The sequence below is a fragment of the Talpa occidentalis genome, unplaced genomic scaffold (assembly GCF_014898055.3).
Source record: "Talpa occidentalis isolate TD23 unplaced genomic scaffold, MPIMG_talOcc4v2.1 talOcc4.3, whole genome shotgun sequence".
Classification (NCBI taxonomy): Eukaryota; Metazoa; Chordata; class Mammalia; order Eulipotyphla; family Talpidae; genus Talpa; species Talpa occidentalis.
Window position 1 is genome coordinate 3,311,370 of NW_023603184.1, and position 26,157 is coordinate 3,337,526.

At 36.0% G+C, this 26,157-nt stretch overlaps 3 protein-coding genes across 3 annotated transcripts; all 3 read left to right on the forward strand.

The window, feature by feature from the left end:
* The first annotated feature begins 6,110 nt into the window (after window positions 1-6,110).
* LOC119254470 (olfactory receptor 4C11) lies at window positions 6,111-7,122 on the forward strand. Its single transcript, XM_037521571.2, has one exon. It carries the CDS (start codon window positions 6,159-6,161, stop codon window positions 7,089-7,091), a length of 933 nt encoding a protein of 310 aa, XP_037377468.1. The 5' UTR covers window positions 6,111-6,158; the 3' UTR covers window positions 7,092-7,122.
* A 10,724-nt stretch (window positions 7,123-17,846) lies between these two features.
* LOC119254471 (olfactory receptor 4C11-like) lies at window positions 17,847-18,776 on the forward strand. Its single transcript, XM_037521572.1, has one exon. The coding sequence runs from the start codon at window positions 17,847-17,849 to the stop codon at window positions 18,774-18,776; it is 930 nt and encodes a 309-aa protein (XP_037377469.1).
* A 6,247-nt stretch (window positions 18,777-25,023) lies between these two features.
* LOC119254472 (olfactory receptor 4C11-like) lies at window positions 25,024-25,947 on the forward strand. Its single transcript, XM_037521573.1, has one exon. It carries the CDS (start codon window positions 25,024-25,026, stop codon window positions 25,945-25,947), a length of 924 nt encoding a protein of 307 aa, XP_037377470.1.
* The last annotated feature ends 210 nt before the right edge of the window (window positions 25,948-26,157 follow it).

Below are 26,157 nucleotides of genomic sequence, written 5' to 3' on the forward strand. Positions count from 1 at the left end.
TGTTTGAGGGACATGCATAGAGATTTGAAGGGTGAAAAGAGGCTTCCTAAGTAAAAGGCATCAAAAATGCCATAAAAGGATGAAAAGATGCCAACAGAGTGAATGAGTGTAAGTCAGAACACGGACATTCTGAGGAAAGGTAATATATTACAAAAACCAAGAGGTGAAAAAGTGGAAGCAGAAATTTGATCAATATGACTGTGAATACTCATCTATTAACTCAATAATGATTTTTTAAAAAGATTTATTTATTTATTTCTACAAGAGTCAGGGTACAGGCAAGATTCGCAGGAGGGTGAGAGGATTCACCAAGCCAGAGCGGGGAACAGAACAGGCAGACCACAAAATACACTGCTTAGGGGAGCAGCGTGCACGACAGGAGAGGTCTGCTGCGCTATGTGGGACCCTTGCCAGCAGGCAGGGAACTAACCATGGCTGCAGAGGCTGCAGACAGCTTTACAGTGCGGTGCTCAACCACCTGCATCACCAGGGGAGGCCCTATTAATTCAATAATGATTTATCGAACCACTGAATTTTGGAAAGCTTGCTGAACATTGTGGTCATAAAAGCCTAAATAACAAGATATGAAACTGGAGAGATATTAACAAGGATGATCAGGAAGTTTCTCGTAGTCTATAAAATTCAAATAAAGTGCAATAGAGAAAACGGTAAAAAGTCTTTTGTGCTAGTGAATGAAGCATTTCTGTTTAGTTTTAGAATGACAGCTGTTCCTAATGCTTGGGAAATGACTTCATGGGAAAAGACTGAAAGAAGGAGAACAGGGCAAGGCTATTATGATTGGGGAATTAAAAAGGGCAAACTGTGAGATGCCTGCTGGTCTCTGTGAGATACAGAATATGTGCTGCTCAAATAATGACATTTATCGGGTCATGGACCCATGCCCAATTGCCATGTCTGTGAGCTGGTAACAGCACATGGCCTAAACCTTCTGTTGAAAATTAGACCTGAGAAAAAATTACAAAGTGTTTTTGGGTTATATGCCCACCAAATCAAGATCCATCTACAATCAATGAGAAATGGGCATAAGGGGGAAATTCAAATAACAAGGGCTTATATCACCAGGTTTTTATGATTATAACCCTAAAAACTACACAATATTTCAGCATTCCCAAAATGCCACCGTCCTTGGGAATTTTAGCCTGGTTGCAGCTTTATTACATTAGACTTCCCAAACATGGAAGGGTCAATATGTTATTCATTTCACAGACACTTACTCTGGATAGGATTTGCCTACCCTAACACAATATTTCAGCCAAAATTACCATCCATGTATTTGTAGAATGGTTTCCCACCATCATACTATTGCACACAGCACTGTTTCTCATCATGGGACTCATGGTATAGCAAATGAAGTGCAACAATGAGCCATGCCTGAGGAATTCCCTTACCTTATGACACACCTACCTTTTAAAAGCACTGAGTCTTCCCACATATTAGAATGCTCTTTTTGGGGAATGAGATTTTGTACCAGCTAAGTGACAGTATCTTGCAGGCCTGTGGCAAAATGTCTTCAACATGATAGAGCCTGTAAATCAATATCCATTTGATTTTGTTGCTTCTTCCAATCTTAGGATTTTCTGGTGGTGAATTAGGGGGTAGAAATGGAAGTAGCACAACCAAGCATATCCTCAATCACCATTAAAACCTGCATTTGCTTCCTATTCTCGTGAATTTATGTTATGCTTGTATAGAGATCTTTGTTCAAAGAAAGAAATTGCCTTATCTATGATTTCAAATGACATATGGAATAATTAACATTACTAAAACAACCATGCTACCACAAGTAATGACACATTCTGTGCAATCCCTATCAAAGTTTCAATGGCATTCTTTAAGAAATAGAGTAACCATTATTTAAATTTATGTGGATCCCAAAGAGCCAAAGCAACCCTGACCAAAAAAAAAAAAAAAAGAATGGATATTTCATACCCCTGGTTTCAAACTGTAATATAAAACTATGATAATCAAAACATATGGTATAAGAACAAAAAAGTCAAATCAATGCAATAGAATTGAGAGCCCAGAATATACCAACACTTATATGGACAGTTAATTTATGAATTAAAAGCAAGAATACATGATGGAGAAATAAAAATCTCTTCAAAAAAAGGTGCTCAGAAAACTAAAGAGCTACAAGCAAGAGATGAAAGTAGACCACAATTTCATAAAACACACAAAAATTTTATAAAAAATACATTAAGGACTCAAATTTTAGAATGGGAATTAACAAAAAAAGCATAGGTGAAACACTTCATGACATTGGATTCATAAAATCTTTGGGGCATCGACTCCAATGGCAAGGGGAAAAGAGCAAGAATAAACAGATGAGACTATATCAAGCAAAATATTTTGCACAGTAAAAGAAATTATCATTAAAGTGAAAAGGTGCCCATCTGAATGGAATAAAATATTTACATGTCATATATCTGATAAGAAGTTAAAATCCAAGATCTACAAGGACATCATACAAATCAACATAAAATTAATAACCCAATTACAAAATGACCCAAAGATCTAGATCAATAGGTCATCAAAGAGAACATAAAGATTTCCAATAGGCACGTGAAAAAATATTCATCATCTCTTATAATCAGGGAATGTAAATCAAAATCACAATGAGACACCAACTCAAATCCTTCAAAAAATCCCACATGAAAAAGGCCAAGAAGGACAAATGATGGCCAAGGTGTGGAGAAAAAGGAACCCAAGGACAATTTTGGTGGGAATGTTTATTCATGCATCCCCTACCAAAACAGTGTGGAGGGGTCTCAAATACTAAAAATTGATCTGCCTAACTTAGAATCAGCTATATTTTTCTAGAAACTCTGATTTATTTATTTTTTTTGGAGATGGTATTTGTAACAAAAATCTAGATACTAGATGACCATTATTTTTTTAATTTTACCCAAAGATGTCAATTTTGATAAGTATGTATATCTTTAATTAGAGGAACTGGCAATCTTTCTTTTTCATAATGTAATAAGACAAATTGAAGATTAAGATTTTTTATCTCATCTGTCTCATGTTTCCTAATTGGAAGAAATGGGACACTTCAGGGAATGACCTTCCCCAGACTCCTTATTTTGCATCATCCATATTTAAATACTCCTCCAGGGAAGGCACAAGAGAAGCATTTCCCAGACAAAATCTTGTGTGAGTGGATTTCAAAATGTGTGTGAGGAATCTGGGACCATCTTAGCCTCACTTCTGGCATGCAGAGGAAACCCAAGCCTTGATGTGACAGCAAAGAGTTCCTGGTTCCAGATATTTAGACAGAGTTTTCAACTTTTTTTTTCAATTCTAATTTGAGTCAAGGGTGTCCAAATGACCTTTGGAAGACAAATGGTCAACTGAATATCCTGATCTATTTATAACTTGACACGAAAGGTGATCAACTTGATTTCATAATAAAAGAAAATTAATCTGATCAAAGCCAGAATACTCTTCTAATTCAAACTAAAAAGGTATTTGTGCAAGGACAGAACCTCATGGAATTTTCTATAAGTTCTACAATTTAAACTTGGGAAGATGAAGTAAAAGGCATATCCAGCTGTTGCTACTGGCCACTACTAGGTAAGGTCTGTTTGTAGACGAAGGCGCGAGACATGAGCAAATAGAAATAACATCTGTTTTGAGTGCTACATGGAATGCTCTGTTGATGTGATGAATTTGATTTAGTAGGGTGCAGGCTTCCCTTCTCAGTGTTAACTAAATATAGAACAGTGCCAAATACTATAGAATTTTGTTCATAGGAAATTCTTTAATCTGTGATTCACTCAAACAATATTTTATTAAACATGTACTTTTTCTAGATGTTAAAAAAGCAGCAAACAGATAAAAATTACCTTTCTTATATTTCTCCATTGTGATAGATGTCATTCCTATATCAACTACACAAAAATCAATGTGCATTTTGTATGTACATTATATATATATATATATAAATGTATATACACAAACAAGTAAGTTTACATAGTAGGTAATAGTTATAGAAATGCCATATATGTTGTATACTATATATTGCATATAATATGTACAGTGTACACATGTATATAAACATAAATACTTAATTGTTAGAAATCACCTTTTTTGTGAAAAATTTTAGCAAAATTTTAGCAAAAATTTTAGCATATTTGGAAACATACCCCTGCAGAGGACTTTCAGGTAATGACAGTGCAGGGGGTATGGCATCATGAAGAGCACTGAGTTCCTGAACTACCCCAATATCTGGCTCTTTATCCTACTCAAACTCCTAGACCTTAATGCTACCCTAAGAATCTTGCTGTCCCTCCAGACTGTATCAGAAGATAGTTACACTCAGCAAGTTATATATAGTAAATTCCCATCTCTTAAGGTAATAATCTGAAAAGTTTATTTTAATGCAACATGATTGTGGCACATGTTCAAGTATAATCCCAAGGATATATTTTGTAAGGTGGGTCATTCTCTCATATCTGACACCAAAATGCAGATGCCTACCTGCTGCACCAATATTATGTTATTGTATACTCCCCTAAATACACTTAATTTGTTGAAGATTGTATGTGTGTGTGTGTATATTGTGTATTGTGTATCTCCTGTTAGTGAGATATTACCATTCAGTTCTGATCTCCCAATTCACAATATCTCTGAGAAGCCTTTGCATTTGTCACTGCTTAATTTTGGACTGATTGCATGAATTATCACCCTTGATTCATTCAGGTCCCTTCTGAAGGGCACTGAAGTTGTTTCCTATCTCTTGTTACCATGGGAAGGGGCACAATGATTGTCTTTGTGAGTGAGATTATCTGCACCAAATGGAACTGTTGGACCAATGTCTATGTGCATTTGTAATATCATCAATGTCAAAAATCACTCCTTAAGAGATTAGGCTCTATTGCTTCTTGGCTTTTTGGCTAAGATCAAGTGAAGAGATTAGGCTCATGTGAACTCATTCCAAAATGTGTGGGATTGATTGTCTCATACATTAAATCAACACTATTTGTTATAAAGCAAACAATTGTGAAAAGGAAAAATCAATTTGTCTCTTATTTGGTATATATGAATAAATATTAATCCATTTCTATTATTATCCTGTCTTACTGAAGTCAGGCAATGGGATACTCAAGAATTAGATTCTAGGACTTCACTAAAATATTTTGGCTGAGTTGGTGCTTATCAACATCATATTCTAATTCCCATAAAAAACTGGAAAAAATATATTTTATGGCAAATGTTTTTACTCTCTTTATCCTTTGTTTTATTCTAAGTATGTCTTCTCTGAAGAAAGTGAGGTGATCTAGAAGAATGAGTAATGGGAAAAATTTAACTTTAGACAATACAACTTAAAAAGCTCAAAATTTAGTGACATAAGCCAAAATTAGAACTGTAAACAACTGGATATGTTTCATAAATAAAGTAAAAGTAAATCAAGTCTATTTATTCAATATAATAAACAAATCTCATGAGTGATTGAACCAATTGACTGTTCACTTGTTAAAATTGTGTTTTAGTGGTAACTTTAATGTAGCATATACACATGTCAATTTCCAAAAACACCTGATTCTTATATAATGTTACAAATAATATTAGCCAATTCATAAAAACAATATCATAATGTAAAATTAACCAGTTTCCCCCTCTCTCATAGGTGTGTGTGCCTCTAGGTTTTATTAAGAAGACCCTACCAATGTTCTACAATCATCCCTTGAAGGTTCAGAATACACTTTACAAAAAAACGTTACAACTGGAGTACCGCATTCAGAAATACTGAAGCATATTTAGGCAAATTGTGGATATGTTCCCTCTATTTTTTCTACAAGCTATCTGAAAAGGTATTTATGAAGATGGAAACAGAAATTCATAGCTCAGGATGCTATCTACCAATACCAAGTGCCCCATATTAATGCTACTATGCATAATGATTCAATTGTTTTATCTCATTCCTTATATATTCGATTGCTTTCATAAGTAATCAGGTTTACAGTTTCACTGATTATTGTAATTTGCATTTCATTTAAAAATGCAGAGATACACCCATTCATAAGTAACACTTCCAAAATCAAGCATTTTGACCTCCCATGGTAGAATTTTTGTCAAACTATTGCTTTACAGATTAACTATTTCTAACCTGATCTTTTGCGTTATCAACTGAAACAATGCAGCCAAATAACAGTGTTACTGAGTTCATCCTGTTAGGATTGACACAAGACCCTGTGAGACAGAAAATGGTGTTTATTATCTTCTTTATTTTCTATGCTGGAACAGTCGTGGGCAATTTGCTGATTATCGTGACCATCAAGTGCAGCCGGACACTCGGGAGCCCCATGTACTTCTTCTTATTCTATTTGTCCCTTGCTGATTCCTGCTTTTCAACATCCACAGCCCCAAGGCTCATTGTGGATGCTCTCTCTTCTAAAAAGACCATATCTTACAATGAGTGCATGACTCAAGTCTTTGCACTACATTTATTTGGCTGTATGGAGATCTTTGTTCTCATCCTCATGGCAGTTGATCGCTATGTGGCCATCTGTAAACCCTTGCGTTACCCAACCATCATGAGGAGACAGGTCTGCATCATCCTGATTATTTTTGCCTGGATAGGGTCTTTTATACATTCTATAGCTCAGATCATTCTAGCCTTGAGATTGCCATTCTGTGGACCCAATTTAATTGATCATTATTGCTGTGATCTGCAGCCCTTGCTGAAACTTGCATGCATGGACACTTATGTGATTAACCTGCTGTTGGTGTCTAATAGTGGGGCTATTTGCTCAAGCAGCTTTGTGATTCTGATGATCTCATACTTCGTTATCTTGAATTCATTGAAGAACCACAGTGCAGAAGGCAGGAAGAAAGCCCTCTCCACCTGCACATCCCACATTATTGTAGTAATTTTATTCTTTGGCCCTTGTATATTCATATATACACGCCCCCCAACCACATTCCCCATGGACAAAATGGTGGCAGTATTTTATACCATTGGAACACCCTTTCTCAACCCACTCATCTACACACTGAGGAATGCAGAAGTGAAAAATGCCATGAGAAAGTTATGGCATATCAAAATCTTTTCAGAAACACACAGATGAGTCAAGGGCCTCATGGTTACTTATTGAGTCAGGGTTAAACTGAATCTCTAGATATTAACTAGGGTAATATATTTCCTGACTGCCCACTTCATTCCAAAATAATGTTCTTACTTTCCTTACTCACTTTCTATGAATATAGATTCTGCATTAATAGAACAAGTACAAGAAATCTTGCCTAGGACTATTCATTATATACTTGGAAAATACAACAAAGTGAATGTGGATTTTGCCTCATTCACTCAATATATATGATGCGTAAGTCTTCCTTCTAATAAAATATATAAGAAATAGTAAAGAATAGTATTTTTAAAGAGTAATAATTTAATACTACAAAAAATAAGAACTGTGGGCCTCCCCGGTAGCGCAGCGGTTGAGCTCTGGGTTGTGAAGCTGCTGGCAGCCTCTGCAGCGCCGGTTCGATCCCCGGCCACCGGGGAGGGTCCCATATGGCGCGCAGACCTCTCCTGCCACCGGCTGCTCCCCTCAGCAGTGTGCCTCGGTCCTTCTGCCTGCTCTGCTCCCCCCTCTGGCTCTGGTGAATTCTCTTGCCCTCCCGACTTCTGACTGTACCCAGTGCTTGTATAAATTAATTAATTAATTAATTAAAAAAAAAAAGATGTTAAAAAAAAAAAAATAAGAACTGCAATCATCCCTATTTTACAAATTGAAGAACTGAAAAATGGGGAGATCATTAAAACAGTTGTGTTAAAAGAGAAGTTTTTTTGATAAGAGAAGTGCAATAGAAAAAGCACCTTAATTCAATGCTAAACATAATTCATTAAGTCAAGACGCAAAAATTAGCTTCAAATCTTTGTATTTTAAAAAAGAGTTATGATTTGACATGATATAGAAAACCATTTTTCAGGTTTTATGGGGAATGGCTATGCATTAAATCAAAGAATGCTCATTCGGACACTTTCTGCTCCTTTGAGGGGAGCAGAAAATAACAACACACTGTTATAAATGACAATACATGGAAACTCTGGGTCCTATAAAGGCATGTTGGAGGGACATGAAGCAAATACCTAAACAAATACTTAAAGGGGATGAAAAAAGGCTTCCGAAGGAGAAGACATCAAAAATAGCACCCACGAATGAAATGAAATCTACAGAGTGAATAGGCGTTAGTAAGAACTGAGACATTCTGAGGAAAAGTAAAATATTACAAAAACCAAGAATTGAAAAAGAGGAAGGAACCGTCCTCCCTGGAGGCACAGGCGGTTGAGCGCAGCACTGTGAAGCTGTCCGCAGCCTCTGCAGCGGGTTTGATCCACGGCTGGCCCAAGAGAATTGCCCATAGATAAGCAGACCTCTCCTGTCTCACCCACTACTCCCCTCAGCAGTCTATTTCATCAGTCTGCCTGTTCTGTTCCCTGCTCTGTCTCCAGTGAATCCTCTCACCCTCCCGTGCATCTGGCCTGTACCCCGGTTTTTGTATAAAAAAATAAATAAATCTTTAAAAAAAAAAAAGAAAGAAAGAAAAAGAGGAAGCAGGGAAACTGATCAATTCAATATGACTGTGACTACTCAACTATTACTTCAATCATGATTTATTGAAACAGTAGGTTAGTAAACTTGCTTAAATATTGAGCTGGTAAAAGTCTAAAGAGTAATCTATCAATCTGGAGAGACATTAACAGGGATAATCAGGAAGATTCTCCAGGCCTATAAAACTCAAAGCTAAGTACAATGGATAAAACAGTAAAAAATCTTTTACACTAGCTTGTGAATGATGCAGCTAGATTTCAGTTTTATAATGATAACTGTAGCTACAGTTTAAGGAATGATTTCATGGGGAAAAGACTGAAAGCAAGAGAGTATTGAAAAGGTATTACTTTTATAACATTAAAAGATGGAGGTCTATTAGATGCCTTCTGGTGCCTGTGAGAAGGAGAATGTGGTGGACAAAATGTGTTCTGCTCCAATAATGCCTTTTTAGGCCTATGTGCCCATGCTCAACCGCCATTTATCTGGGCTGGTAATAGCTCACAACTTCAAACTTCTGTTGAGAATTGCACCTGGGAAAAAATTACAGAGTGTCTATTGTGGCATTGTATGCCCATAATCTCAAGATCCACCTGCAATTAATGAGAAATCGGTATAAGAAAAAACTCAAAAAGCAGGGCCTCATATAATCAAGGTTTTTATAACTATCACTACAGTGTACACTCTACGTACTATATGTCAGCATCAGAAAGCAACTTTATGGACCCCAGTTAGCACCATTCCTTGGGAATTTCAGCCTAGTTGCAGCTTTATTACATTAGACTTCTCCAACATGGAAGGGTCAATATCATGTTCTTCATTTCACAGACACTTACTCTGGATAAAATTTGCCTTCCTTGAATACAATGTTTCAGCCCAAACTGCCAGCCATGCATTTATAGAATGCCTTCCCCACCATCATACTATTCGCACTCAGCATTTTTTTTCTCATCAAGGGACTCATGGTATATCAAAAGAAGTGCTTACTGCTTCCAGAAGCAGTGAGTCTGCCCACGTATTGGAATGGTCTTTTTGACTAATGAGATTTGATACCAGCTAAGTGGCAATAACTCGCAAGCCTATGGAAAAAGTCTTCAGATGTCTAGAAAATGATAGATGCTCTAATCAATATCCATTTGATTTTGTTGCTTCTCCCACTGTTAGGATTCCCTTGTGGTGAATAAGAGGGTAGAAATGGAAATAGCACCACTCAATACCCTCAATGACTCATTAAAACATTTTTGTTACCTATTCTCATGAATTTATGTTATGTTTGTTTAGAGATCTTAGTCCAAAGAGAGAAATTACCCTATGACTTCAAATGACATATGGAATAACTAACATTACTAAAAAAAACATGTTACCACAAGTAATGACAGATTCAGTGCAATCCCTATCAAAGTGTCAATGACATTCCTCAAGAATTAAAGTAACCATTATTTAAATATATATGGAACCCAAATAGTGAAAGCAATCCTGACAAAAAGAAGAATAGATATTTCATACCCACCAGTTTCAAACTATATTACAGGGCTATAGTAATCAGCACATATAGTATAAGGATAATAAAAAAAAAAAAAACATAGATCAATGGAATAGAACTGAGAGCCCAGAATATCATCACTTTTATATAGACAGTTAATTAATGAAATAAAATCAATAACATATGATGGAAAAATGAAAATCAATTCAACAAAAGGTGCTGGGAAAACTGAACAGCCACATGAGCAAATGAAAGTAAACCACTATTTCACACCACACATTAAAAAAAAAACTATGCAGAATGGATTGAACTTTGGATGTTAGACTTGAAGCCATAAAATATAAAAATAGACATAGGCAAAACACTTCATGACATAGGTTTCAGGGAAATCTTTGAAGCCTTCTCTCCAATGACAAGGGGAAATAAGCAAACATAAACAAATGGGATTATATCACTCTAAAAATCTTTTGAACAGCAAAAACACATATCATTAAAATGAAAAGACAGTCTACTGAGTAGAATAAAATATTTGCACCTCAAATATCTGACAAGGAGTTAAAATCCAATATCTACAATAACTCATATAGCTCAACATAAAAAATAATAACCTAATCACAAAATGAGCAGAAAGTTTAGATAATCTAGATAAATATATCACCAAAAAAGCACACAGATGACCAACAGGCATATGAAAAAATAGTCATCATCACTTATAATAAGAGAAACGCAAATCAAAACCACAATGTGACACTAACCAATATCCATGAGAAAAGCTCACATGGAAAAGGTCAGAAAGGGTAAACGATGGCCAAGGTGTGGAGAAAAAGGAACTCTAGGACACTTTTGGTGCGGATGTTTATTTGTGCATCCTCTACGAAAAACAGTGTGGAAGGGTCTCAAATTTTAAAAATTAATCTGCCTGATGGTGCATGCATGCAGCATTTCCACTTTTATATATCTTACACTCAGTTTCCCTATTGTCATCCTATGTTAGTACTATATAAGTGCAAGAACTAATTGTTCTATGCTATTTCACTGTTTAGCTAAAATTCATACTTGAACCAGATTCCTTAATCTCTACTAAGGCATTGTTTTCTCCATTGAGTTTTCAAGTGTTCTTAAACATCCAAGACAGTTTAAAAGTGACAGTTTAAAAGGTTTACCTTGTTTTCTTATTTTTTAAAGATTTATTGTATTTATTTATGCATACAAGAGTTGGGGTGCAGGCCAGAGATGTGGGGGAGTGGAGAGTGAGAGGATCTACCAGAGACAGAGTGGGGAGCAGAACAGGCAGATCTACTGAGATACACTACTGAAGAGAGCAGAGGGCTAGACAGGAGAGTTCTGCTGCAGCATTTGGGCCAGCTCCCTGGCCAGGGATTGATTTCCTGATGTAGTGACTGCCTATAGCTTCATAGTGCTGAGACTTAACAACTTTGCACACCAGAAAGGCCCTGTTTACCTTGTTTTTGATGATCTTAAGATTTTTGAGGGACGAGTATTAGTCAGCAATTTGTGAAAAAGCCCTTAATTATATTTCCTAATATTTTACTCAAGATTAGATTACTCTTATTGTTGTGAACCACATAAGTAAGACCACAGAGGGGTGGTGCCTAATTCATCACATCATAACACTTTGTACATAGTGTAATTTGATTTAATACTACTTGATTTATTACTTTTTAAGCTAGCTAAGGTATTTTTCACAATTGTCCTATGGAAATTTACTCTTTTCTCCATGCCATACAGTGGCCTCCAGAAACATTTTCAGCACATACTCAAGTTACAGAGATTTGAGGGAGAAGTATCCACATGAATCACTGGAAGCCATAAGCTTGTTTTATCTAATCTTCCCTGTATATGAAGTAATTTTAAATAACTTTTATCACTATAATTTATGGATATATAGTTTTATTACATTGGATTATATTTCAATTATCTGTCATTTATCTTGTTATGACTTCTTTTTTGAGCTTTGGATATTGGGGTTCATTCATTCTGCTCTTGAGTTCCTTTGGCATACCTTCATTACTGTGAAGTGTGTGTGTGTGTATGTGTGTGTGAGCAATTCCTGACTTTCTAGCACTGCAAAATTTTCCAGTGTATGTTGAAAATTCCCTGATCCAGACTTAAAATCAGCTATTTTTTCTGTATTCCCTGATTCATATTGTTGGAGAATGGTATTTGAAACCAAGACCTTGATACTATATAATCATTTTTTAAATTTTGCTCAAAAGATGTCATTTATTATCAGTAGGAATATCTTTAATTGGAGGAGCTGGCAAATCTCTTTTTCATGATGTAATAAGACAAATTGAAGACTGAGATTTTTATCACATCTGTCTCATGTTTCTTTTTTTAAAGATTTATTTATTTATGCATACAAGAGCTGGGGTACAGGCCAGAGATGTAGGGGTGAGAGGATTCACCAGAGACAGAGTGAGGAAAAGAACAGGCAGATCAATGGAAATTCACTGCTGAGGAGAGCAGTGGGCGAGTAAGGAGAGGTCTGCTGTGCCATGTGGGTTGCTCCCTGGCTGGCCAGGGATCAAACTCATGCTGCAGAGTCTGCAGATTGCTTCATAGTGTGGTGCTGTCTCATGTTTCTTAATTGGAAAGGTTGAGACACTTTGGGGAATGACCTTCCCCAGACTTCTTATTTTACATCATACATGGTTAAATACTCCTCAGGAAAGGCAAAAAAGAAGCATTTCCCAGTCAAAATCCTGTGTGAGAGTGGATTTCAGAGAGCGAGGAATCTCACTGGAACCGTGTTAGCCTGACTGCAGCCATGCAGATGAAACCCTAAGCTTTGATTTGAGATCAAAGGAACTGTGGTCTAGATATTTAGACAGAATATTGGAAGCACTTTTAAAATTCTCATTTGACTAAAGGGTAACTAAATAAACTTGTGAAGAAAAGAGATCAACTGAACATCTGCAACTCTGCAAACATTCTTACAAAAACTGGTAAGATTCATATAGGCTATTTAAATAGTTGAATCTCATACCTGGAGAAAATGAATTTGATCAATGCCCCAGTGCTCAGATAATATGTAAAAAGGAGCTTGTGAAAGAATGGACAGTTTACACACTTTTTCTGAAAGTCTTTTATAATCTGAACTGAGAAGATGGAAATAAAAGACATGTGCAGAAGCTCCTGATAAAAATGACCATCACTAGGTAAGGGCTATTGGTAGGTAGAGATATAAAAGATAACATTGAAATACTATCAATTTGAGTGTTTCTGTCTCTTCACTGAGATGATGATTTTCCTGCAGGTCTTGTAGGATGCAGGCTTCTCTTCTCAATGTTAACTGAATATAGAATAAAGCCAAAACACTATGGGATTATATTTATAGGGAATTCTCTGATTCTTTAATTCTCTCAACCAATATTTATTATTCAATACCTTCTTTGTTCTAGATGAGTCAATTCAGTAGTAGACAAATAAAAATTTCTTTCATTGCATTGTTTTGTGCAAATATATGTCACTCCTATATCTATTAGTCTAACAGATACATAGATAGATAGACAGATAGACAATCAAAAGATGGATTATAAATGTAAGGAAGGAAGGGAGGAGGGAGGGAGGGCGGGAAGGAGGGAGGGAGAAAAAAACTTTTAAAAATATTTGATTATTTGAAAGAACAGCCATTTCTGTAAGCTAAGAGTTTGGATAAAGAACACAGTGGGAAAACATTTAAGTCTGTATTTAATGGTGAACATACAGTCAATGGTTCTGTGGTGTTACAAGATCTGGTAAAGAGCACTGAATTTACTGAGGATTCATCTTACTCAAACTCCTAAGCCATAATGTTGCCCATTAAGATTAATGAAAAGTAAGTTTTTATGGTTCAGTAATATGGCAGTTTCAATAATAAGCAATATCCCGCTAGTAACACAAAGATATATTTTAAAAATATATAATAAATGTAAATATGTATTAAAATGGAAAGATGTAGTCATCAAATTTTATTTCAATGCAGAATGATTATGATATATTTCAAATACTAACAGGGAATTATTTTTAATGTAGGTCATTACATTACATTACATTACATTACATTACATTACCTAACACTCACACCAAGAATGTAATTTCTCCACCTACAGACCATAAATATTAAGATATTTTGATACTGTCCTATATGGGATTAATTTACATGAGTTTACATGTGTTTGATATGTATTATTTTGATATCAATTATATATTGCTATCCAAAACATTTAATTCTGAACTTTCACTGTAAAATAAATTTTAGAACATTGCACATACATCTGATTCTTTCTTAAAAATAATCACAAAAAGAAATATCCCTGATTCATTCAACTCCATTATTATGACATTGAATTGGCTACCTAGCTTTTACTACCATGGAAATGACCACAATGATTGTTTTATGTCCATGAGTGATGTTATCCATAACAAGTGGAATTACTGGACATATTTCTACCTACATTTATCTTATCCATGTTGAAAAAAACTCTATAAGAGAATATACCCATGTAAAGTCCTACCAAAATTGCTTCCTACATCATTTTTAGCACTATTTTTTAAAGCACACACTTATTGAAATACTGCTTTACTTACCTGATAGGTGGAAAAGATACCTAACTGAAATTTACAATGGAGTGTGTTTCACTGTGAATGAGATTTAGCATATTTTCATATGCTTATTTTTAATAAGAAAGCCCTCATTTGTAATACTTTTTCCCATTATATATTCTGTTGCATTTTTTTTAAATGGCTGAAGTCATTTATCTTTGAGTAAATTATCCTTTTGTATAGTGTATATGTTGTAAATGTATTTTGTAATTTTACCATTTATCTTACACTTTTAACTATGCTATTATTTGGAGGATACGTGATGAGGTACTTAATAGAATTTTTCCACTGATTGATATAGATGAGTAAATATTAATTCCCTTTATATTTTAATTTTTTTACTGAAAGCAGGTGGAATGAGTCATTCAAGAATATTGATTCCAAGAACACTACTGTAAATTTATTGTCTCTGACTTGGAGCTTCCTGAGGTCATATCCTAAATCCCTTGTGTTAAACATCTGGGTGAAACTGAAAAGGTATTCTATTTTAAGATAAATGTGCTTATATGATTTATCCATCATTTTAGTCTCAACATCTGTTTGTGTCTTAAGAAGATATATTGAAAACTATGAAAAATTATGAATAACTGGAAGATTTTTACTTTTAACTATGCAGTATAACTTTAAAAAATACATTTTAATAACATTTTAACAACATTTTAATAACATACATTTTAATAACAGAAACTAAATTTAGAAGTATAACCACTGGAAATTCTTAAGACGTAAAATGGAAGGAAATAAAGGTAGTGAAGGCAACAAATGAAAATAAGTATCATGATTAATACAACTGAGTTTGAGTGTGTGGCCACACTAAGATTTAGTAAAACCATACAAGAAATGTTTTGACAATTATTCCTTGAATCTGTTATATTTTATAACTTGACTACATTACTCAATAAACGTGAAATCATATTTAGGTAAATCATGCATAGGTGTTTTCTACATTTGCCAAGAACCAAAGGTTCTTGCTAAAAATTAAATAAGACTTTCACTTCAAGATATAATTCATAATAAATCTCCTAAATTAATGTTTATTATGCCCCTGCCGGGGACCAGCCTCGGCAAAATGTCGTGTCAGGGGTTCCTGAAAGGATGAGACAGCCTTGGCGAAAACGAAAGGACTGAAACTTAAGGGCTGAGGGGAAGGGAATGAGGAGACACCGACACTTGGTGAGGTGTTAGTATCTTTTGCCGGGAGGTTCAGCAGGTTCTTTATTTATACATTTTTTGTAAGCAGTGAGATTACATTATTATGTGCATAGAAACAAAGCAGAAACAATCAGTGTATCTCTTTTTCTATGGGCTTTTGTCCACTACATGCTTTCAGTAAGAAGGCAACCTTCAAGGTTAATAAAAAACTAAGTCTTATACTAAAACTCATTGTTTTAGCAAAACAATAACCTAAGACAGTAGATAGCCGCCAGTATGTCCCTATCAACAAAAGCCCAAGCAAGAAAAGACTCCTCTTATTCGCATGGCCTTCAGCTGGGGACCAGCTGCTACTCGGCTATCAGAACTTTTTCTATCTAGAAACTCCTTAACTCAAATAGCTTTATTTAAAAACTTTCTCAAGAAACTTCAAGGGAAAGCAAAAGAAGGACCTACTATAATTACTGTATTGTAGTGCTTGTCAGGCATGTTCAATAAATTGTCTTCCGTCGTCAAGTGGGCCAAATTGTTTAATAATTAGTTTCTAACAGATAATTTTCCATGCCGTTTATTTGCAGTATACTGATGCATATAATATAGTGCCTAATATACTTTTTTTGGGAAATTTTTTTCCTTTTATGACCAAGAACAAAAAGTGAAAGGATGTTAAATCTTCAGCCCCACAGTGTGAGGCACAAGGAATCTTCGGCCCCATAGTGTGAGGCCCTTTTACTTTGCTGCTTGCCAGTGTATTATCTGGCTGGGGCAACAAGGCCTCCTGCAGCATGCCCCCAACAGTCAGTCAATTGCTCAAAATCTTTAATTTGGTGTTTTCATAAGACATCAGATATGTAGACTGTGCAAATATTATGATTTCATTTTTTTTAATTTTTTAAATAAATTTATTTTTATATTCCCCATACAATTGCAATCCCCTTATTTTGACCCCAATCCCTCCCCTCCCCGCCCCCTATCCCCCATAGAGTGTCTCTGGTTCATAGTTTTTTGTTGATTTTGATTTTCACTTTCTTATAGTTATTCATTTTCCTGGTCCCTTATTTAAGTTTTCTAGATTCCTGCTATGAGTGAGACCATCCGGTATTTTTCTTTTTCTTTCTGGCTTATTTTGCTAAGCATGATCCCTTCCAGCACCATCCATGTTGCTGCAAATTGCATGTGTTTATCTTTTTTGGATGCTGAGTAATATTCCATGGTGTATATGTACCACATCTTCTTGATCCAGTTATCTATTTTGGGGCATTTGGGTTGTTTCCAAATCTTAGCTATTGTAAACAGTGCTGCTATAAACATAGGTGTGCAGGTGCTCTTTGGAATTGATGTTTCTGTGTCCTTTGGGTAAATACCTAGGAGTGGAATTGCTGGATCATATGGAAGCTCTATGTTTAGTAGGTCCAGAAATCTCCAAACAGCTCTCCATAGTGGTTGGACCAGTTTGCACTCCCACCAGAAGTGCAGGAGAGTTCCTTTTTCTCCACATCCTCACCAGTATTTGTTGTTGCTAGTTTTTTTAATACGTGCCATTCTCACTGGTGTAAGATGGTATCTCATGGTAGATTTGATTTGCATTTCCCTGATTACAAGTGATGTTGAACATTTTATTTAGTTATTTATACAAGCACTGGGTACAGTCAGAAGTGTGGGAGGGTGAGAGAATTCACCAGAGCCAGAGCAAGGAAAAGAACAGGCAGAGTGATGAAGTACACTGCTGAGGGGAGCAGAGGGTGGCAGGAGAGATTTGTGCTCCATGTGGGACCCTCCTCCAGTGGCCGGGGAGCAGCCGGGGATCGAACGAGCACTGCAGAGGCTGCGGGCAGCTTTGCAACTCAGCGCTCAAACACTGCACCACCAGGGAGGCCCTGATTTCATTTTTTAAGAAAACACACTTTATGTGCCCATTGGTAGTGGCATTTACATAATCAACTATATATCCATGACTTCCAAATGTGGACTTTATTTCATAAACTTTTCCTTTACAGATAGACTATTTCTCTGCATCACAAGAAACAATGCAGCCAAATAATAATGTCACTGAGTTCATACTGTTAGGATTGACACAAGACCCTGTGAGGCAGAAAATGGTAATTGCTGTCATCTTCATTTTCTATCTTGGAACTGTGGTCGGGAATTTGTTGATTGTTGTGACCATCAAGTGCAGCCGGACACTCGGGAGCCCCATGTACTTCTTCTTATTCTATTTGTCCCTTGCTGATTCCTGCTTTTCAACATCCACAGCCCCAAGGCTCGTTGTGGATGCTCTCTCATCCAAAAAGATCATATCTTATAATGAGTGCATGACTCAAGTCTTTGCAATACATTTGTTTGGTGCCATGGAGATCTTTGTTCTCATCCTCATGGCAGTTGATCGCTATGTGGCCATCTGTAAACCCTTGCGCTACCCAACCATCATGAGGAGACAGGTCTGCATCATCCTGATTATTTTTGCCTGGATAGGGTCGTTTATACATTCTATAGCTCAGATCTTTCTGTCCTTGAGATTGCCATTTTGTGGACCCAATTTAATTGATCATTATTGCTGTGATCTGCAGCCCTTGCTGAAACTTGCATGCATGGACACTTTTGTGATTAACCTGCTGCTGGTGTCTAATAGTGGGACTATTTGCACATGCAGTTTTGTGATTCTGATGATCTCTTACTTTGTTATCTTGCATTCACTGAGGAACCACAGCACTGAGGGCAGGAAAAAAGCTCTCTCCACTTGCACTTCCCACATCACTGTAGTAATCCTAACTTTTGTTCCTTGTATATTCATATATACACGCCCTCCAACCACATTCCCCATGGACAAGATGGTGACAGTATTCTATACCATTGGAACACCCTTTCTCAACCCACTCATCTACACACTCCGGAATGCAGAAATGAAAAGTGCCATGATAAAATTATGGCATATCAAAATTTTATCAGAAAGCCAATAATGAAATGAGGACTTGTTGATTACTTATTGAATCATGGTTCAACAGAATCACTAAGATATCTTAATTTGAGAGTGTATAGTGGAATATCTAACAAACCGCATGGTAGTTTTGCCTCCTTCTGTCATGTATATCATCCATTCCTATTATTTGACAGTTATATTTACAAGTCAGAACAAGGGTTAGTTGGTGATAATATTTGAATGCATGAATAGAATGTAAAGGAAGATGAATAAGCTCAATAATGTGTAGCGCAACAATGGCATAAAAATAATGGATTTTTCCTATCATTACTCAATTCAAAATTTGAAGACTGGAAATTGTACATTTCATGGAAAAAAACATATTTTGTTTGAATTCCTGCTTAAAATAAGATTTAAAATATATTTGAAGAACAAATTCTCAGTTAATGATCATAGAGTAATTGTGATAGTCTATGCTCTCAGCAAGATTTGTTTTTAACAATTTATTTTTATTTATGCATACAAGAACTGGGGTATAGGCCAGAGGTGTGAGGGGTGAGACGATTCACCAGAGACAGAATGGGGAGGAGAAGAGATGGATCTACTGAAATACACTGCTGAGGGGAGCAAAGGATCAGACAAGAGAGGTCTGTTATGCCATGTGGGTAAACTCCCTGGCCAGGGATCAAACACATGCAGCAGTGGATGGTGATAGCTTCATACCCTTGACTTTAACCCCTGAGCCACCAGGGAGGCCCCTCAGCAAGTTTTTAATCATCTTGTTAATGTGTACCATTTATGTTTCATTTCTCTGTTAGTTTACCTTTTGCTAAAATCTCTTCAATAAAATAACTTATTAAAATATGTCAGTCCATCTACACACAAACAATTTCACAATAAATACACCTCATTCATGTCTTCTGTACTTCTCGATGTAGCATCCAAAATTTTGGCACCCAAGAAATGTATCAGTCATGTTGATCATTGTTTTGCCTCAGTGATAAAAGAACCAGGATATAGGATCTATTGAGAAATCCCGGGAGGTGGGGGGCAGATTATGAAAACCCACTGTTTAAAATGATAAGATTATGGAAACTCTGGATCCTATAAAAGTATATCTGAGGGACATGGAGCAAAGACCTGAAAAGTGAAAAAAGACTTCCGAGGTAAACACATCAAAAATGCAACACATGTGGAGAAAAAGGAACTCTCCTGCATTGTTGGTGGGAGAGCAAACTGGTCCAACCACTATAGAGAGCTGTGTGGAGATTTCTTGAGCTACTAAACATAGAGCTTCCATGTGATCCAGCAATTCCACTCCTAGGTATTTACCCAGAGGACACAGAAGCATCAATTCCAAAGAACACCTGCACACCTATGTTTATAGCAGCACTATTTACAATAGCTAAGATTTGGAAACAACCCAAATGCCCAAAAATAGATGACTGGATCAAGAAGATGTGGTACATATACACCATGGAATATTACTCAGCATCCAAAAAAGATAAACACATGCAATTTGCAGCAACATGGATGGCACTGGAGGGGATCATGCTCAGCAAAATAAGCCAGAAAGAAAAAGGAAAAATACCGGATGGTCTCACTCATGGCAGGAATCTAGAAAACTTAAATAAGGGACCAGGAAAATGAATAACTATAAGAAAGAAAATATCAAAATCAACAAGTAACTATGAGCAAGAGACACTCTATGGGGGGGTTGGGGGAGGAAAGGAGGGCTTGGGGTAAAAATAAGGGGGTTGTAATTGTATGGGGAATATAAAAATAAAATTTAAATTAAAAAAATAAAATAAATGCAACCCAAAGCATTAAAAGAAATCAGCAGAAGGAATAAGTATCAGTTGGGCCAGCTGCATTCTCAGGAAGGTAAAACATTTCAAAAACCAAGAGTTGAAAAAGAGGATGCAGGAACCCTTATCAATTCAATATGGTTATGACGATGACTATTCTACTAGTTCAATGACAATTTATTAAACCACCACAGAGTGTTAGAAAGCTTGCTTAACATTGGCCTGGTAAAAGCCTAAAACAAGATATGAAACTGGGGAGACATAAATAGGGATGATCAGGAAGGCTTTCCTAGTCCTGTTAAAACTCAATGCTGAAGGGCCTCCTTGGTGGTACAAGGGGTTAAGACACAATCTATGAAGCTGTCCACAGCCACTGCAGCGCAAGTTCGATCCCTGGCCAGGGAGCTACCCACACGGCACAGCAGTCCTCTCCTGTCTCACCTGCTGCTCCCCTCAGCAGTGTATTTCAGTCAATCTGCCTGTTCTGTTCCCCACTCTGTTTCTGGTGAATCCTCTCACCCCCCACACCTCTGACCTGTACCCCAGTTCTTATGCATAAATAAATAAATCTTTTAAAAAACTCAATGCTGAGTATTTGGGGGATAAAAATTAAAACCTTTTTTTTTTTTTTTTTTTTTTGCTAGTGATTGAGGCAATGTGACTTGGTTTCAGAATGATGACTATAGCTACAGTATGGAAACTGACTTGACTGGAAAATACTGAAAGCAGGAGAGTCTTGCAAGGCCATTATAATTAGGGTATTAAAGGACGGAGGATAGTGAGTCTCCTACTGGAGCCTATGAGATGGAGAGTGAGATGGACGCTGTGTGTGCTGCTCACTCAGATCACGCCCTTTATCAGGCATTATTTGAATTGAAGCCCAGAAATATGCTCACACTTACTGGACAGTTAACTTATACAATAGTAGCCAAGAATATACAATGAAGAAATGAAAGTCTTCTCAACAAATAGTTCTGGAAAACCTTAACGGCCACATGGACATGATGAAAGTAGACCTCTATCTCACATCACACACACAAAAGTGAATGTAAGTTAGATTGAAGGCTGGATTGTTAGACATGAAACCTTAAAATACATAAAAGAATAAATAGTCAAAACAATTTATGACATTGGCTTCAGGGATAGCTTTTGGGACTTGACACCAATGTCAAGGGGAAAAGAGCAAAATTAAGCAAACGGGTCTATATCAACCTAAAATCTTTACATAGTAAAAGAAACTGTCATTAAAATGAAAAGTTATGCTACTGATGGAGTAAAATATTGCACATTTTAAATAGAGGAATTAGCAATTTTTCTTAATCATTGTTTAATAAGACAAATTGAAGATTAACTTTGATCACATCTGTCTCATGTTTCTTAATTAGAGGGGACGGAACACTTTAGGAAATGACCTTCCCCAGACTCCTTAGTTTGCATCATCCATCTTTAAATACTCCTCCAGGGAAGGCACAAGAAAAGCATTTCCCAGTCACAGTCCTATCTGAGAAGTATATCCAGTCAACATCCTATGTGGGAGTGGATTTCAGAAAGTGTGTGAGGAATCTGGGACCATCTTAGCCTGACTGTCGGCATGCAGATGAGCGCCTAAGCCTTGATGTGACGTCAAAGAGATCCTGGCTACAGATACTTTAGACAGAGCATTCAAAACTCTTTATTGAATTCTCATTTGAATAAAGGGTGTTCAAATGATCATTGGAAGAAAAATGGTAAACTGATATCCTATCCTCTTTATAAGTTGCTACAAAAGGTGTTTAACTGCATTTCATACTTAGAGAATATTGATATGATCAATGCCAGAGTTCTCTTCTAATTCCAAAAAGAAGATATTTGTGCAAGGACAGAAAGTTTAAGGATTTTTCTAGAGGTGCTACATTTTAAACTGGGAAGATGGAATAAAAGGAATGTACAGCTGTTTCTGGTAGAAATGGCCACTACTAGGTAAGGTCTATTGATAGACTAGGGTGTGAGAGATGAGCAAATAGAAATAACATCTGTTTGAGGATTATAGGAAATATTCTGTGGAGGTGATGATCTTTGATGATTTTGACATAGTTGGATGCAGGCTTCCATCAATGTTAATTGAATGCAGAATAGTGCCAAATGCTATTGAATTGTGTCTATGAGAATTTATTAAATTATTTCATTCACCCAATACTTTTTATTAAACATGTACTAGATGCTTTAATTCAGCAGTGAACAGACAAAAATTACCTTCTTTATATTTCTTCATTCTGATACGTATATCATTCATTTGTTATACATAAAATGTGTATTTAATGTTTATTATATGTTGTATACAATAAAATTTAGTTTATATATTAGAATATTAGAATAATAGCTGTAGGAATGCCATATATTTTATATACAATACATATTATCTATAGTTCATACAATACACACACATATACCTACATATATACTTAATTTTTAGATCTCATAATTCTGTTTTTACTTCTGTTTGTTGAATTGTTGGCAAAGTGCATAGTTGGAAAAATTGTAACTCTACAGAGGACACACAAGTAATGGCAGTTCAGGGGGTATGACATCGTGAAGAGCACTGAATTTCTGAACTGCCCCAATACCTGCCTCATCATCCCACTCAAACTCCTAGACCTTAATGCTGCCCCAAGAATCTTACTGTCCTTCCAGTCTACAGCAGAAAATAGTTATACTCAGTCAGTTATGTATCAGTAACAGCCCATCTCCTTAGATAATTTTAAAATTTTATTTTAATGCAGCATCATTGTGACATATGATATATGTAATATGTCACATTCAAGTATAATACCAAGGAAATATTTTGGAAGTTGAGTCATTCTCTCATTCTGACACCAAAATGCAGATTCCCACCTGCCCCACAAATAATACGCTATTGTGCACTCCCCTAAATACAGGTAATTTGTAGAAGAATGTGTGTGTGTGTGTGCGTGTGTGTGTTAGTCTGCTGTTAATGAGATATTACCATTCAGTTCTGATCTCCCAATTTACAACATCACTGAGAAGCCTTTGCATGTATCACTGCTTAGTTTTGGCTAATTCATGAATTTTCACCCTTGATTCACTCAGCTCCCTTCTGAAGGGCACTGAAGTTATTTTCTATCTTTTGCTACCATAGAAAGGGCTGCAATGATTGATCTTTGTGAGTGAGATTATCTGCACCAAATGGAATCACGGGACCAATGTCTATGTGCATTTGTAATATCATCAATGTCAAAAATTACTCCTTAAGAGATTGTGCTCACTGAACACATACCAAAATGTGTAGGATTATTGTCCACATAATTTCAGCACTGTTTGTTAAAATGCCTTCCTCAAAAAAAAATCAATCTGTTAATTTTATAGGTGAAAATATATCTAATTTTCATCTAATTTTGAATTTCTATTAAATGAGCATCTTTGACACAATTATTTTTAATAAGAAAGATTTCTTTTGAAGTCAGTTTTTTTATCCATTATGCATTTGAGCTGTGTTTTTCAGATTCTTTATTTTATTTTTTTAAACTTCCTGAGCTATGTTTTAAAAGATTGAGCTCTAAAATATATATTCACTTTTGAGAAAATATGCTTTTGACTGTCACAGAGTTTGTCAATCTATTTACCAGTTTGCAACTATTATGCTTTTAACTGTGCTATGATTTGGAGAATATTTGTGTTGAGGCACAAAACCAATTTGTCTACTGTTTGGTATGTATGATTAAATATTAATCCCTTTCTATTTTTATCTTCTCTTACTTCAGTTAGGGAATAGCACATTCAGGATAGATCCCAGGAATTCATTAAATTGTTTGGCTAGGAGTTGGAGTTTATAGAGGTTGTTTTCTAAATTCCTGGTAATTTAAATAAAAAAAGTTAAAAGAAGAGTTTCTAATGGCAAATTTTCTCACTATTTTATCCTTCATGTTAGTCTCAGTATATTTTCTCTTAATAAATAATGTTGACTCAAAAAAAAAGGATAAAGTGGGAGAATTTCACTTTGGACAACAGGATTTAGCTTAAAAAGCACAAAGTTTAATGATAGAAGCTGAATTTAGATTTGTAAAAAACTGAAAAAGTTTCATCAGTAAAGTAAAATGAAACTTAGTCAAAGTGTCATAACAAGTATCACAAACCTCTAAAGTCTCATGAGTGACTGGATCACCTGAAACATACATAATGTTTTAATGCAATGTTTCAATTAAAATAATCAATATAATGTCAAATGAAATGTTTGTTTTGTCTCATACATGTCTATACATTTAGTTTTTATTAAGTAAGATATTAATTCAACATTTTCAATTAATATTCAGTAATTCAATGATTTCAACAATTATTCCTTGAAGGTTCAGAATATCTCTGCTCAAAGATATTTAATGCTACCAAAAGCAAGCATTTTGACCTCCAAATATAAAACTCTTTTCACACTCTTCTTTTTTTGCAGATTAATATCTAACCTGTGTTTTCTCATTGTCAACTGAAAGAATGCAGCCAAATAACAGCGTAACTGAGTTCATACTGTTAGGATTGACTCAAGATCCTAAGAAACAGAAAATGGTAATTGCTGTCATCTTCATTTTCTATCTGGGAACTGTGGTCGGGAATTCGCTCATTACTGTGACTATCAGGTGCAGCCGGACACTCAGGAGCCCCATGTACTTCTTCTTATTCTATTTGTCCCTTGCTGATTCCTGCTTTTCAACATCCACAGCCCCAAGACTCATTGCGGATGCTTTTTCAACCAAAAAAACCATATCTTACAATGAGTGCCTGACTCAAGTCTTTGCACTACATTTATTTGGCGCCATGGAGATCTTTGTCCTCGTCCTCATGGCGGTTGATCGCTATGTGGCCATTTGTAAGCCCTTGCGGTACCCAACCATCATGAGCCAGCAGGTCTGCTTCAATTTGGTTGTTTTTGCCTGGGTGGGGTCTTGCGTACATTCTATCGCTCAGATCATTCTGGCCTTGAGAATGCCTTTCTGTGGACCCAATTTGATTGATCATTATTGCTGTGATCTGCAGCCCTTGCTGAAACTTGCATGCATGGACACTTATGTGTTCAATCTGCTGTTCGTCTCTAACAGTGGGGTTATTTGTACATGCAGCTTTGCGGTTCTGATGATATCGTATGTTTTTATCTTGCATTCACTGAGGAACCACAGTGCAGAAAGCAGGAAAAAAGCTCTCTCCACCTGCACATCCCACATCATTGTAGTAATATTATTCTTTGGTCCTTGTATATTCATATATACACGTCCCCCAACCACTTTCCCTATGGACAAGATGGTGGCAGTGTTTTATACAATTGGAACACCCTTTCTCAACCCACTCATCTACACTCTGAGAAACGCAGAAGTGAAAAATGCCATGAGAAAATTATGGCATATCAAAATTACATCAGAATGACAAAGATTAATTAAGAGCCTTGGTTGATTACTTACTGCATCATAAATCTCTGCTAATAGCAAATATGAGTATAATTTCTGACTCCCCCATGCAATCTAGTGTCAAGCACTTGCTTTTCTTAAAGATTTCTGGGGTTCATCCCTTAGGTCAGTCATTTTCTAACATTTTCTGTCTGTTTTTTTTTCTTTTGCTGAGAACTTAAATCTGACA